The sequence below is a fragment of the Pleurodeles waltl genome, chromosome 7 (assembly GCF_031143425.1).
Source record: "Pleurodeles waltl isolate 20211129_DDA chromosome 7, aPleWal1.hap1.20221129, whole genome shotgun sequence".
Taxonomy (NCBI): Eukaryota; Metazoa; Chordata; class Amphibia; order Caudata; family Salamandridae; genus Pleurodeles; species Pleurodeles waltl.
The window spans coordinates 1,062,726,401-1,062,742,955 of NC_090446.1; the positions used below are offsets into that span (position 1 = coordinate 1,062,726,401).

General features: G+C 45.3%; 1 protein-coding gene across 2 annotated transcripts in view; it reads left to right on the plus strand.

Moving 5' to 3' along the window:
* The window catches only part of COPRS (coordinator of PRMT5 and differentiation stimulator), a 449,578-nt gene extending 433,577 nt beyond the window's left edge, over positions 1–16,001 (plus strand). For both annotated transcript variants that reach the window (XM_069199998.1, XM_069199999.1), the window contains one exon: positions 14,947–16,001. In XM_069199998.1, coding sequence (XP_069056099.1) covers positions 14,947–15,104 — 158 coding nt within the window. In that variant the 3' untranslated portion in view covers positions 15,105–16,001. The remainder of the gene's footprint in view (positions 1–14,946) is intronic.
* Positions 16,002–16,555: the final 554 nt, after the last annotated feature.

The window sequence follows — 16,555 nt, forward strand, 5'->3', positions numbered from 1 at the left end:
TTCATGTTATTCCTTGGCAGTTACATGGTGGCATTCGAACAGGCAAGACGCACAATTCTTTTCTCGTGCTTAATTCATGTTATTCCTTGTGCGCTACCATTCCTTGGCAGTTACATGGTGGCCTTTGAATCGGCAAGACACATGATTCATTTCCTGTGTGTAATTCATGTTACTCATTGTACGCTACCATTTCCTGACATTTATTTGGTGACATTCGAATCGGCAAGCCGCGCGATTCCTTTTCGGTGTTTAAAATCACAGTGTTAATTATGCGCTACCATTTTAGGGCATATACTTGGTGGCTTTCGAGTTGGCAAGTCGCGTGATTTATTTCTCGTGGCTAATCTGTGTTATTCACTGTGCACAATCATTCTATGGTATTTACTACCCATGTAAAAATCTGCTATGTGCGCAATTCATGTTCCAACAATTTGAGAGAACAAAAAAGCCAGAGTTCTAGATGTAATGTTGTGTGTTCCTAATATGTTTCTCAAACACAATTCATATGATGGTTTCGAAATCATTCAGATTGTTTCCTGATCCTCATACAAAGGATAATACTTGAATATGAAAGTTGCATTTAACCTTTCTTGATTCCCTCACAGGTATCCAGTCATCTTGAAGCCTAGTCATTTTAAGTCTATCCTTACGTTGTCCATGTTTTCAGAATGACAATGCTTAGAGTTATAGCCTAGTATTGATTCATATGATGTAATCTTGATATTGTGTGTTTTAACCATTTTGCTTCCTACAGGTCTCCTTCCCAGCTGTTCCCTTCCTAATCCCCTTTTCCCCACTTGGACTCTTAGACTCTGTGACAATTCAAATCAGAGTATTGGAGCTGTCTTGTGGTGGAAGTGTTGGGAACGGGCACAGACCCCGAGGATCTGGTGACTCTGACATGTACGCACTCTTGCCCGAGGCGCTGTATATACAAGATGCACCCAGGATAGAAATACCGGGCCAATGCCCATCCGACACATCACCTCCCAAATGTATTCCCAGGATAACGTGTCAAATGCTTTTTCCATATCAAGAGCCACCAGAGCTGCGGGAAACGCAGAATCGCGGGTCTCGTGTAATATATGTGCTAGGTGCCGTATGTTCATATGAGTCCCCCTCCCTGGTATAAATCCACATTGATCACTCTGTACCAAATGAGTCACCCCTGGACTCAAGCGAGAAACCAAGACCTTGGCTAACAACTTAACATCCACATTCAACATAGACAATGGCCTATAGGAGCCCGGGTTGTCGACCGCCTTCCCAGGCTTTGGCAGCATGACTATCGGTGCTTCCCGCATATTCTCTGGGAGAAGTCCTGTACCCCTTACCTCATGAAGCATCTCCAACAGACGTGGCAGAATCGCAGCAGGGTAAGCACGGTAAAATTCAGTAGTCTGGACCAGGTGCTTTCCTGGACGCCATTCCTCCCAACGCCTCCACCAGATCGTCCAAGGACACCTCTCCCTCCATCTCCTCCGACTGGGTCTCTGTAAGTAGGGGCAGCCGCAGTCCATCAAAGTACTCCCCTATCCGGGTCACACCTACACCACATGGTGCGGTATAAAGAGCCCGCATGTGTTCCCACGGGTGCAAATTCACTCGCAACTGCCCTAAAATCAGTTCACCGGAAGGACCACAGAGCATCTGAATAATAGGATTCCCGCCGAAGAAGCCAAGCCAACAAACGCCCCGAACGGTCCCCCTCCTGATACAGCCGCTGTCTATAATTCTGACGGACATAACTATCCAGCCTATCCCAGAGTTCTACAATTCTGCCACGCACCTCAAGGCACGCCGATTCTGGCGCGTCGCCATTATCTATTTGGCGCTGTAGGGCTGTCAATGCATCCTCCTGCCGTGTGAGTTCCTGGTCCAAGCACTTCCTAATACCATATGTTTTACTAAGGCTTTCCCCTCTAATAACTACTTTCAATGCCTCCCATTGGACGCCCGGGCCGTGGCCGTACCGCAGTTAGTACTAAAATAACCATTCAGCGCCCCCTGGAGGTCTTGTTTATATTCGGGATCACCCAGTAGGTCTGGCCGCAGACGCCACAAAGGGATCACTGCCTTGGGTACGTGTGTTTCACATTCCAGAAGGAGAGGGGCATGGTCTGATAAGAACCGGACCTGATAGGCAACACTGCGAACGTCAAGCGATCTGTCTTTGGCAAGGAGGAATCGATCCAGGAGGCTATAAGCCCCTTGGGTGGGCGTGTAACACAAAGATATTCTGAAAGTAGGGTACATTTCCCTCCACGCATCTACAAAATGTAAATTCCTCATAACCATCCGCAACTTGGCAGTCATTTGCAGCTTAGTGTTTAGCTCTGGCGGGTCCCTATCTAGAGCCCCTTCTAGGACACAGTCACCAGCCCACACAATAGGCATCCTTGTGTAAGATATTAATTCCTGTTGGAGCTGGTGATAGAACCTCGCATCATCAGTGTTAGGGACATAAATATTCAACAGACAGAGCTCCTAGCTGTCTAGTACCCCGTGCAGGAATATATATCGACCTTGAACATCTGCTTTTAAGCTTCTTAATGTATATGGGGTACCGGGGGCAATCCATACAGAGACCCCCCCTAGCGTAGGAGGAATAGGTTGCCGAATAAAACTACCCCCTCCATTTTTTCTGCACTTTTCGCTCTTCACTTTCTATCAGATGTGTCTCCTGCAGGAGCGCAATGTGCACTCCAAGCCGCTTAAGATATGTGTGTACTCTATAGCTCTTCACAAAGGAGTTCAAGTCTCCTAACATTCCATGTAACTATATGTGTCAGGATACCAGCCATATTTTGTTCCACACCACCTGAACCCCTACAGGGCCCAACCGCCCCTCCCCCACCCACATGCAGCCCCCATAGCCCCACCCCCGGCCACGGTGCGCGTGCAACCTGATGATCCGTAGGAGAATGCTCACAGTGCTCACCTCATCAAAAACAGAATACCAACACCAACTAGAACCCACATAACACTCCCCCATCCCACCCCTGGTGAACACCACCCACAACTAGTGTCTGCCCAGTCGTGTGTGTACCCCGCTATCACTTCTAGTGCCCAGAAGTAGGGAACAATTGCCGCTCCCACTCGATAGCCAGTGTCCGGTCCGGACTACACTCTGCCACCTCTCGCCAATCGTCCAACCCGCACACACACTTTCCCCCAACAAATAAACTAACAATGGAGGGGGGGTTCACAGACTCACCACACTGCTGCAGCCCCCATTCAAACGCCAATCCGGACCCCCACTTCCCCAGCACCTAAAAAAAAAAAAAGGTAGCAATTGACAGGAGGAAGAAAAACAGAGGCCACAGAGCCAGAGGAGAGCCAACAGTTGGAGGACCCCAAGCATTGACCCTAAACCAAAGTAATTGATTCCAATCACAATGAAAGGTCCAGTATATCATTCACATGATCTCGGCCTCCCCCTCCGGCAACAGACTAATTGCGACACAGGGGGAGCCGGAGCGCGAGGAAGCCTCCGACGTGACAGTTTGTACCAACAGTTTAGCCGCCTCCTGCTCCTGTCTCCTCTGCTCAAGGCTCAGAGTACCGTCCGAGCACACAATCACTCGGCTTCCACAGCCAGCACAATGGCGCCTGGTACTCCTGCGCGCTGCAGTATGCACTTCCTCCGCCCCCCGGGGCCTCCTACTACGCTCCCTCTGCGGGGATCCCGGCGGTCCTGGCCCATCGCTCCGTTCCAATCAGTCCCACACTGCTTCAGGAGATTGAAAGAAGTGAGCGCGTCCCACTTGTAGAACCTTCAACTTTGCTGGATACAACAACATATAAGTATATCCCAGGTCTCTTAGCTTACGCTTAACACCAGTATATGACTGTCATTGGAGCTGCACCGCCCTGGTATAGTCTGGGGAAAAAACGGATGGTGTGGTTCTCAAATGTGGGATCTTCATGTTTGCGTACTTCCTGCATAATTGCGTTGTGGTCTCTAGTTAAGGACCTTGGCTATGATCGTAGGCGGAGGGTCCCCCGGAAGTGGCGGCGCCAGGGCCCGGTGTGCACGCTCCACCACAAACACAGCCGACAGAGGGGCAGCAGGCAATGATTTTCGGATCCAGTCCTCCAGGAAGGCCTCAACATTTGCCCCCTCTACTCCCTTGGGGAAGCCCACTACACGGAGGTTACAGCGCCTCGCCCTACCCTTCGCATCCTCGACACGCGCCTCCTGTTTGTGTGTTTGAGCCTCAAAGGTGGTCACCGAAGCCTTCAGTATGTCCACCTCAGACTGCATGCAAGTCACTTTTTGCTCAGTGGCCATCGAGCGTTCCACCACTGCTCTCAGATCGGCTCTCAGCAGGTTGACATCTACTGTTATGGCTGCTATCTGAGTCTGCGTTGCCCGGCTAGATGACTCAATGGCAGCTAGGATCTGCGCCTCGGTGGGCTCCGTTCCCTTCTCCGAGGTGGCAGGAGGGTCCTTCTGCAGACTTGGTCCTGGATTCTGCGCTGTGTATTGATCCATCCTTGTTTGCTGCGTTCCGTTGTTCACCCTGTCCTTTCCCATGGTGTGCGCTAGATGGGGCTCCCGCTACAAGCGGTTACTCACAATGTCGTGCCCCACACCACTAGGAGTAGCGCAGTGGTCGAATCTCGTGCCCCAGCCACTCACCACCCCTTGGTTCCCAATTGTCACATCCGCACCAGTTCAACGCAGGGTGATCACCGAAACCGGCAGAATCAGCACCGATGTCGTCTTCCACTCAGTGGGTCTGGTCTGTCTCACCACCAGCCAGTCCCGCAGTCCGGGAGCCGGCCGACATACAGCACCTGAACACCACTGCGACTAAGTTTTGAAGGCCCCCCCCCACTAGGTCGCTCCCCCCGAACTGCGTCTCACCTTCTCTGCAAGCAGCCGAATGTAATTGCTGCCCAAACACGCTGCCTCGATTTTGGGTCAGGCGCTCACCAAATGCGCTCCCTCTGCGGTGCAATAGCGGCGCCGAACCCTGGCTGCTGATGCTCTCATTCCCCCCTCTGCTCCAGTGTTTTGGGGGGTGGGGGGGCTTCCAAGTCCCCACCATTGTCATAGCAGCAAACCGTGATTGCCCATTCAAGCCGCGATCGCGGGCGCCATCACAGGGTAAGGCGCTTACTTCATGCGCTCCTCGCACAGTGCCCCGCTCTAATCGGGGCTCTCCTCTTCATTACAGAGGGCTCCAGGACCAGAATGATGGGTCCGCGGGGGCTCCAGGCGGCAGGATTCCGGAGGATTTCTAATCCGGGGCCGGGAGCACTGCTCTAGAGCTGCCTGTCGGCCATGTTCCCGGCCACACCCTGACTTGCAAATCTTTAAATACAGCAAGTGTCAACTGAGCGTTGTGGCCATACACATAGAAATCTGGTGCATGAGTCATCAGCGACTAAGATGTATTTTCATGCACCATCAGGTGTCAGGGAACCACAATGGTCCAGGTACCCACATTGTATGGGTTTGTTGGAAATTAAGAGGGGTGTCTGCGGTGGGCATTTGACGGTGGACCCTTTTATTTGCTGGCAGATGTCAAAACAAAGGACATACTGCTTGGTCTGTTTGTATGGGCCTGGCCACCAGTAGCATGCTTGTAACAATGAAATAGTAGCTGCTACACCAGCATGGGCAGAAGCAACTCCTTCATGCGCTGCTTTAATCAACTCTGGTATGTGATCTTAGTTAGGGATCACACAATCGCCCACCCCTGGTGTTGCTACTAGGGCAGTCTTTAGACTAGATATGCAGTAGGAATATTTAGCTGGGTATGCCTTTGGCATGGGCTTTCCTTCAGCTGAAGCTTTCATAGCAGCCAGTGTTTCATTATCCAACCTTGTTTATGAACGAGGTATTGCAGCAACAAAAGCCGTAGCTACTGCTGACTTGGCCGCTTCATCAGCCAAGGTATTGCCAGTAACTTGAGTTCCAACACGTTGATGTGCCAGAGTATGAACTACGTGGACATTGGGTAGCGTTTCTTTCAGATCTGCTAATTTCCCCCACAGGAGTTTGTGTTCAGTGGTGTTACCTTTTAAATCTCTGAACCCATTCTGGTGCCAGTAATGCAGATATTTATTGAAGGGCTGGACACTGTAATACAAATCACAGATGATTAATGTTAACTGTGCTGGTTCCATGTGTTCCAGTGCCATCAACAGAGCCTGGAGCTCTGCTAGTTGTGCAATGCAGTCCCCTAAGGTCTGTGTGTAAGTGTGTTCTGATTGGAATTCACCAACTTTCATGTAGCCACTCGCAACTGTGCAGGGGACAGAATATTGATCTTTAGTGCCTATTGCAGGCTGGGCTGAACCATCAGTGTACATAATTATTTGATGCTGGAACTGGGTCTTCAAGTTCATATTGTAGGAATTTGTGTAATTTGTTATTTTGGGTCAAAAACATTGTCAACATCAGTGGCCATCAGAGACATTGCTGATTAAATCCAGCGTGGATGTAGTACGTTAGCGTTAGGAATGCTGGCTTTGGTGACAGCCTCAAGGGCTGGGATTGGAGATACGACAATGATGTGTTTTTCCCTTGGCCAGAGGTCTCCCTTTAATGACAGCCATCACAACAGCAGTCAGTATTTTTTCTGTGGGAGAAAAATGTTGTTCAGCTGTGGAATACAAATGTAATTTGTATGCAGTAGAGATGATATCACCCTCATTGAACGTTACATTGGTAAAACCGATGGCACTAGCAACTACTCTAATGACCATATGGGCTTTATTGTCTTTTGTGTGTAAGTGTTTAGCTGGAAGCATCTTTTGTTGCAATGTTCTGAGAATGCGTCTGTCCAAGTGTCCAATATTTACTTGAAAAGTCAGGACGTATTAAGTTATATAATGGTTTAATGCGTTGTGCATAATCCAAGATGTAAGTTCTGCCAAAGTTTAAAAAGCCCAACCGTTACTGGAGCTTTTTGATAGTGTTCGGTGGTTGTAGTTGTGCCTACTTCTCTAAAAATGTGGGCGCTAGGCTCTTGCCTTCATCTTATAGTTCATATCCCAAAAATGGGACACTAGGGGAAGGGTATTTTAGTTTTTTTAAATTGAATTTCAAGCCTAATTTGGCAAATCCCACAACAATGCGGCCCATCCGTCTTACATGTTGAACGAGATCATCATCTGTACGGTTGATGTCGTCTAAGTAGGACAATGCCTCACGGTCAGTGTCATGTAAAACTGAAGTAACACAAACTGAAAACAATCCTGGACTGTTCTTATACCCTTGTGAGAGTCTGCAAAAAAAATTCTGTGAGTCTAAAGCGCTGAAACTTGTTAAGTCCCTACTTTCAGGTGCTATATTTTGGCAGAAAAAACTGTGTGCATTTTGAATGGCAAATGTGCGTGTATGACTATTTAAGTGCCGTAGCTACGGAGAACAATGGATTGTTCATTGGTGAGACACAGGGTTCAATTACGCACTGGTACTGTAGCTGTGTGAGGGTTTACATCACAGGTGCTCTAGCTTCATGGTTTATTGGGTATTGGGGTTGGGTGTTGGGATTTAATTGGTTTTAAATGGTAAGGAGAATCTTCATCCCATCCTACATTGTTGCAATATAACGCGGGTGCTTGCCCCTTCCCCCGTCAATAACGTAAGCCTCCCTGAGCTCTCTGGGTACAAGGGACGAGAAAGTTGATTCATTTACTTCTTCCTGATATGTGAGATTATGGACAAATTCTGGTTGCCAGTCCTTTTCAGTCAATAAGATATCATAAATGGTAACGTCGCATTCCCAAAAGATGCCGATTATTGTGCACTCAATGTCTCCTTCAGATTGTAATTGTAGTTTATACACCCTAGTGGGTGTGGAGATGAGCATGTCCGCAATCTCGACTTGTAAGAAGTCATCAGTTGCTTTCACCTCCAGATGGTCTTGAAGATTCCAGGTCACTATTGTGACCGCTACCATTGATCCTGTACAACTGCTTCCCCTCTAAGATTACTTATTTTATTGAGGATACAGTGGCGAAGATGCCCATTAATTGCATCCCCAAATCAAGGGCTGGGGCAGCCCTGTGTATATCTTGAAATTGCTTGAAGACTACCGGAAGATTGGCAGGTAGTATAGAGCATGGCAAATACCATGCCCCAAGTATTGCAGTTATCTACTATGGGAAACATCCCAAATGGCAAGCACATAGTGAGTATTCGGTTTATCCTGATGTCCCATATGGGGAAGAACTGCTTCCATCACATTTATTTTTTGAACTAACTAAAACAGAATTTCCTTCCGTTTGGCGGGTACTTTACCCATGATCGAATGTACAATCGCATGGTTAATCCCTGGTGTGACTGTGTGTGGTTGCACTGGGGCAGCTCACACTGCGTTAGTATTTAATCTTTACATTACTAACTGTACTAACAATCTGTATATTGCTGTAAGCTCAACGTACAAGCGGTGAACCTCAGCTACCACCAAGGTGGCTGCATCAGGTTGTGGTGTCTATGTGGCTAAAAAAGGCCAGGTAGGCCCATCATTGCTCAGAGGACCTAACCTAACGTGTAGTATTGTGTGTTGTAGGGCACCATCAAGCCAGTTATTATGGACTTGAAAAGATAGAGGTTTCTCTAAGTATGCATATGTTCTGTATTGTGCAGGTATGTTAGTGTAATTATGAAATGTGTCTGTTTCTGTTCTAGGCTGGATGAGCCTCAACTACAAATGTTACAGGACCACCCTAGGTCGTGAGCCCATTTGCTAACAAATGAGCAGTGAGGGGAGGTTGCATGTTTACTGCTATTACTACACATTGCGGGTTTGCCATGGTAGCTATACCTGTTCAGAGATAAGGACACCAAATGGGGATTGATCCTTTTAAGGTTCAAACTTAAAAAACCAACAGCGATCATTAGGTACTACCTACCTAGCTGTAGAGGAAATCCTCAATACCACGGACATCTCTGTATATAGTATTGAGGTGCCTTTAGCAGGTAGTGAGACAGAGATACTCGGGAGGATCCGAAAATCAGTGCCTGACCAAACGTTGGCAGCGCCATGTTGCATGGGCTGTCATTATCCTAATGAGGCTGCTGGATTCGAGCTGCAGCATCATCTGAATTGTGGGGAACGGAGTCCAATACTACACCATGTGACAACTGTCTGCCTAATCTGGTTTCGACCAGCTAGCAGCGCCTCATCTTTGCCCAAAAGCGGGGATGATTTGTGGCAACCAGGCACATGACAAGATGACTTCTCAGGGAAATTGTGGTAAATCAGATCTTATCTTTGTCTCTCAATTATATTAGTCTCACACATGCAAAGATAAAATGGTTCAATAAGATTTATTGAATCAGCTACGTCTTAGATAAAGTGGCATGAAATGCAGTAATTAGAATGATGAAACATAATAGAAGCAAATGGTGATAAGAAAAGTGAAACACGGGAAAAGTCCTGCCGTACTATCACTATTCGTAATATATGCGGTTCCTGCTTAAGCTATGTTAGAGCACAGCATGATAAGCCCTAATTCGCCCTTTAGGATTCCACCCTGGGAAGACATCATCCCCCATACCTGGGCAAGGAAGCCTGTGGTCTATGGAGACACCATCCCCATGTAGGCCAGGGAACCAGTAGTATCAGCAAGCAGCTGTAGTAGAGTCAATCAGCATGCAGTTGTGGTCATCTGGCTAGAATCTCCCTCTAACGTGCATGGGACAGAGAAGTGTTTTTATAATAAAACAGCTGATGTTCTGAGAAAATGTCTCTACATAAGAATGTGTATGTTTCTGTGAACATTGGAGGCACAGTGTACCACTTGTGCCGGCAACCCTATCGCGCTGCAGTGTTGAGGAAAGCACAAAGTGAAAGAACGTCTTGATAAGAAGCGCAGTGCTTTCCGTGGCGAAAGAACAACAAATAAAGGAAAATAAAGCAATACTTAAATAATGGCCTATGCTTAAATAATAAAAAAATGATAAATAATAAAAAATGAAGCAAAATAGTGTGACGGGGCTAAAGGACACAAGCCACAGACGTAGTTGTTCAAATAACTTGCCCAGAGATATCACTAAAATGTCTATACAACAATAGTCAAATATTAGAAGTCATTCTGTAATAAAATTAAATTTGATTTCTGTTCCAACCCCTGTACAAAATAAACACAGCATATCTGCAAATCTTCCATTCCTCGGACACAGTGATTCCAAGTCAAGAAAGTCTTGTCATTAGTCTTTGCTATAACAGCCACTCTTAGTATTCTTTTTAAAAATATAATCTTGTGTAAGTGTATCTTTTTATGAGCGTAGCTGTGTACCAATGTAATTCCGGTCCTGAAGTAATGAACGGAGATGCATATAAGCTCCACCCAGGCACTCTTACATCAGTTCCTTTTTTTCGTGCCTTTAGGTGTGGATCTAGAGCTACTCCCTCCTAGTCTTTTGAAAGCTTTTCCTAGACAGGAAATTCCACCTTTTGTTTAGAATGGGCAAGCGAAGATGCCGCCTCCCAAGACAACAGGGTTCAAACCATTGTGACAAACCCTTATGAGAAGACTCCACGCCATGACTGGTCAAGATCCAAAGGACTGTCCCATTCCCTCTCCTGAAGTCGTTCCCAAAGCAGATCTTTGTCACAGTCTAATTCTTTGGGTAAGAAGTTAAGAAATGTAAGCGAGATGGCCCCTTTCTCACCGGACAGGAGATTGGCATGACTGTGGCGCTTCCGCTTCCATCATTAATGGAATTTCCTCTTCGCCAGCCCAACATGCCTTCCAGCTCTTCTGTGGCCAAGGCTGCGCCACACAAAGACAGGGCATCTGAGACATTGGGCATCTCTCCTCAGTCCACCTCAGTTCCCCTCCCCTCCCGCTGCTGCCATGCCTCTTTAGTGTGTCTGTTGTAGCACACAGCTACCATTTTGGGGGCATGATTTGGTATTTCCTTCAAGGGTGGCAAGCCATCATGTCAGACAAGTGAGTCCTCCAAATTATCAGTTGGGGCTGCGCTCTCCATTTCATTCTACCCTGCTGCACCTTCCCCACCATCAAGACAGCTGAAAAGTTTCACTTGGCTGTCTTGCAGCTGTATGTGTGGGCCCTTTTGGCCGAGAGGGCTATAGAAAGGTTTCTGGCCATTGGAGTAGGAATTGGTTGTTACCCCTGCCACTTTCTTGTACCAAGGGAGGCCTTTGTCTCAGCAACTTCCTGCAGAAGGTCAAAATCAAGATGCTCAGCTAGCCTAGGTCCAGTCTTCCCTAGATGCTGGAGACTGTTTGGGAAGGCCACCTGGCAAAGGTGGAGGTCAGATACCTAAGGTCTGTGGCAGAATCTCTAATCGACATCAATTTTTAGAGTTGGGGGTGATTCACTTAATAGTATCAGCAAGCAGCTGTAGCAGAGTCAATCATGGGTTTCCTCCAGGTGCTCATGGACAAAACCACGGCTGTGAGGTGCTGTAACAAAAGGTGCAGGGTGGCCCCTTGGCTCCTGTGCCAAGAGACACTATGGCTCAGGAGTGAATGGAGTGCCAGAGATTTTCTCAATAGGTAAATCACCTTGTTGGATCTCTAAATGCCAGGGTAGACAAACTCAGCTGCTGACACTTAGTGGACCACAAATGGTACAACTGGAGGTGGTGCATGGTGTCTTCTATTAGTGTGAAGAACTCTGACTGTCTTTTAGCCACCGCTGGGAACGTGCAATATCAGCACTTTTGCTTGTTGCCGTTCCAAAGGATGCTCCATCTCAGAGAGGTATTCCTCCTTGAGTGCAGCTCAGTACTCGTGTACCCCTGCCCACCACTGCTCTCCTGCCCCGAGTTCTGAAGAAGGTTTGGAACAACCATGCCAAAGTAATCCTAGTGGCACAGCTTTGGGCTAGGGAGTGTAGTACCCAGAACTCCTGGGCATTGATCTGTCCTTTTATCAGTCTGCAAATTCAGTGGATATGTCACATCAGCATGGCAAGGTGCTTCATTCGGGCCTGCACAATCTGCTTTGCTGTGGTCGGAGATTGCACAGCAGAAGATGACCTTTATCCTGAGGTCGTTCATGTCATTTTGGCAGCAAGACATCCCTCTACGAAATCGGTGTATGCCAGTCGTTGGGACATATTTGTGGTTTAGTGCAGTGCCCATCAAATTGACCCTCTCCAGGCCAAGTTGTCTGAAGTTTTGTTGTTTTTGTCCCTGGCCCAGCACGTACTTTTTTTGGGCACTGTAAAAGGCTATTCGTGTGACCACACAGCATTTTTTAGGTTGCTAGATTAGCCATTGTTGTTTAAATCACCTGTTGCAATAGGATTTCTAAAAAGATTTGCAACATTTATTTCCACCAAATTTCTTTGTGATGCTACAGTTGGATTTAAATGTAGTTCTTACTTTTCATAATCTGTACACCCTTTGAGCCTATGCACCGTTGACTATTGCATCTCCTGAACCTCAAAATGGTCTTCCTGATTGCCATTATATCATCTCTGCATGTTACTGATGTTCAGGCTCTTTCTGTCAAACCACTCTATATCATAGTCTTCCCAGATTAGCTGATGCTGAGAACCCGAGCTTATTTTCTGCCAAAGTTATAACACTGTACCATGTGGAACAGGCTATCACAATTCTGGCATCCTTTGCTCCCCTTCATCCATCAAAAGAGGAAGAGACTATATTGTTTGAAACTCAGGGGTGCTCAGTTTTTACATTGATCACACCAAAGCCGATCACTTTGTTGTGGGATTTGCTGGGGCAGAAAGGGCAAGCCAGTGCAGAAGCCAGCTATCTCTTGATGGATTGTGCTATGCATTAAGAGGATCTGCTACACATTGGCCAAGAAGCACTCTCCGGACGACTTATAGACGTATTCCTCCAGTGTCAAAGCTGCCACCATTTCCGTGGCACTCAGTGCTTGTCTTGGATTTTTGTCAAGGGTCTACATGGGTGTCAGTACACACATTTGCAAAGCACTACTGCCTTGAGAGCGAGGTCCGTTGAGAAAGGAATTTTACCCTCTTGGTCCTGCAGGACTTTTTGGTATGAGTCAGTTCACAGGCCCACCTCCTAGTAGAGTACAGCTATGGTATCTATTAACATGGTGCGGTATCTGGGGTTAGAAGTGTGGATCAAAAGAATAAATTATTTACGTTTGGTAAACACTCTTTCTGTTGGATAAATTATCAACCTGCGGATTCCTCACTGATTCCTCCTTCCCAATCTGTGGACTGGACTCTTTTCCGTTTAAAAAGGTCCCCATCTAGAGATCTGTACACTGGTCATGCCTGTTTCCCGATGGGGTCTGCATTTTAGGACACAGACAAGGCAACTGATATTGCTGCACATGGGTGGCACTTATATGTGGCTCTACTTGTCACTTCTGGATTGGGACAACGTCAGTATGAAGGCTCACTAGCCACCTACCAGCACACAGGAGTACTACTTTAAAGTTTCCATTCCAAATTCAGTTTTTCAAAATTATTAACCTTTTACCTTTTCTGGCTAGAAGACTTCTCATCCAAGATTAATATTGTCCCGCCTAGATTATGTCAACTCTTTCTTAGCTCTCCGAGCTATGTGGTCAATAGACTGCAGGTTGTACAAAATGCTGCTGCACGTCTACTTAAAAATGTTCCTAGATACACATCTGCCAAATCTGCTTTAATTTTCCTCCATTGGCTTCCTATAAAGCAACGGGTTAATTTTAAGGCCATTTGCATGGCACATAAAGCCTTGCACCTCAAGCGGCCCAGATTCCTTAGACAACGCATGTCCTTTTATGTTCCAACTAGGTCCCTCAGATCCTCTTCTGCCTCACTGGCTTATACGCCCCGTTTTAAGAAAACCAGATGGGGAGGCAATTCCTTTTCAGTCAAAGTTGCACATCTCTGGAATTCTCTCCCTTGGAACTTCGCCAAGACCATTCAGAATTATCTTTTCCTAAGAAATTGAAGACATTCTTATTCTCTTTATAGGCAATTCCTTGGCATTAATACGAGATCTACCTGGGAAGCCTTCGGGTAGCCATGCGCTCTATAAATCTCCTAAACTAAACTTCTGACACCTGGGGAATATTCACATAGTGAGGAATCTGCGGTGAGATAGTCTGCACCGAAAAGAACATTGCTGAAGGTAGGTAACTTATTAGTCACTTCTGCTTTTGTACACAAAAACTCTTTCTAGGACAAACACTTTTTACTTTCCGTTGAAGCATTCTTACTTTCTGGCCTCACTGCACTTGAATGAGGCATCCTAGGTTCGTAAACAAGAAGGGAGTTGTATATCTACTAGTGGACGGTGCACTAAACAACTAATGTGAGTCTACAGTGTTTGTGCTTATAAACCACATGCAAGTATGCGTCATATTTCTACAGAGAATGATGCGATGTTCTTTATTGTTTCCCGGGCAACTAGAATCAGAGTTACTGAAGTTTATATTTTCTGAGAAGGGTTCTTTTTAAATAATACATTATAACTGTGATAGAAAGTACAATTATCGAACGATTTTTTGTTTATCAGAATTTGTGATGACCCCCTGTACCTAACTAGAAAAGGTCCGCTCACGCAGACGTTACTGACTTTGTTTTTTCATGTTGTAATCACAACCTTTCCTAGGCAAAACATCCAAATCAATGATTCTTTGAAGCCATTGATTACCTGTCTTGTCAAACGCTGGGCTTGAATTGCAGTCTCTCATAGTTGTGCGTCCGTCTTCGCTCTACTGTCTAATCTTTTTGTTTCTAGGAGTGATGACATAAAAATATTTGTATGGGTAACCTATGTTTAACACCTCATTGTTGGCCCCCTCCCCCGCACTAGCTTGTGAGCTGACTATAATCCGTGCGTGGCTGTTTATGCATGCACTGTAGGCTAAGTACATGTCCATCAATCTCCTACTTTTTGTAACACTTAGCGATCTTCGCATCCTCTGCAAAATTCCAGAATTAGGTAGTTGCAGGATGTTTAGGATTGAACAGCCCCAGTAACCTTAACTTTTTTTCCACTCCTTCTAGATAGTGAAGATGTAATGGAAATTGAAAGTCATCAAAAGACCTATATCTGTGAAGAGAGCAAAACATATGACCCTAGCTGTCATCATGCTGAGCCGGTGACTTTAATTTTACCTGGAAGGTGTTCTGAGTTCGGACAGTTTGATGATGCTGATGATTGAAACTTAATGAGGAAGAATTTGTTAACTTCTAATGTTTGATACTTTGTGTTAATTCTGATGCTCTGCCACACCTTTTTATTTTCCAGGCATTTGAAGCACTTGCGATAACTTTAATTCATAAAGAAGTCTCTATTTGCATATCCCGGTTTGTTGATCATTGTCAAATGTTAATTCCTGTGCATTGTAAATTCTACATTTTCTTCCATCCATGGAAGGCTATCAAACATGTATTTTATTTTACTGAAATCGATAACTAATGGGAGAGAGACGTGTTAACACTTTTATTTATGACCGAAGAGCAGGTTGCTCTTTCACCACATTATGCTCCCTTACTTGGATGTATGCATGCAATTTGTCTGCATCTTACAGGTGAAAACGTATTAGTTAGGTTTATAGTTCAGACTCATCCAGTTTAAGTGGAGAGATGTTTTTATATAGGATATAAGGTGAGTAAATAAAGACTTCACGCTGTCGAGTAGTGTTGAATTTTCCACAAATGTTTTTGGTTAATACAATGAGTTCCAATTCCATATATTTTAGCAAAGTTTCTAATTTGCTGAAATCGCTTTCCAGGAGTTCAAATGACTTAATCCTATATAAAGTATTCAATTCAATAATAGTATATTTGCTATAAAGTGGAAAATATATTTTGATACATTATTTATTCGGCAGGAAATGTTTATTTACAGTGTGTGAGGGAGAAAAAGAATGCATGTTTGTTTCTGTTTATTTTTTGTAAAACAGTGCAACCAACTGAATAACATTTCGATTGACGAAGGAATTTTCATATTGCAAGCACGATTTTACTTAAGATCCTCACGAGTATTAAGAGAATCATTAACCTGTTTTGGTAGTGTTATGTATGTATTATTTTTTTATAAAACATTTTCATTCAAACGTAGTCATAGTAATTTATTTTTCACACTGCTTTTTCTTATTCTTATGAAGACATTACATTCTAATGTTAAACATATATGAAGGGGCCGAAATGGATACATAAACTTCGCATTTCAACAAATCTATAGATACTCAAAGGGATTCTGTCTGAATATTGCGCTACATATATTTGCTTCTAGGATGTGTTGCTGATTTTCCAGAGATGAACATACGCATCTGAGCAAGGCTCCTGTGTTGCACATATTTTCTTTGCATCTCTCCACACAGCCATTTCAACATGTTTGTGATAAGTCCCATATGAGTCATTCAGTTTTTTTAGTACCACCACTGTATAATTTCCAAACTGATAGGTGGCCACTTGTGATCATCTGAACGAGCAGATGCAATCCGTTTGTTGTCATTGCCCATGTGTTCTTTTCGTGTTATTGAACGGGTAGTTAACAGCCATTTAAAGGAAACAGTGGGAAATACACACCGTTCATATTTTCTGGGGTGATACGTTTTCACTGTCGGTTTTGTTTTTTCTGCTTTTACTTCATTGTCCTCTGTGCTGG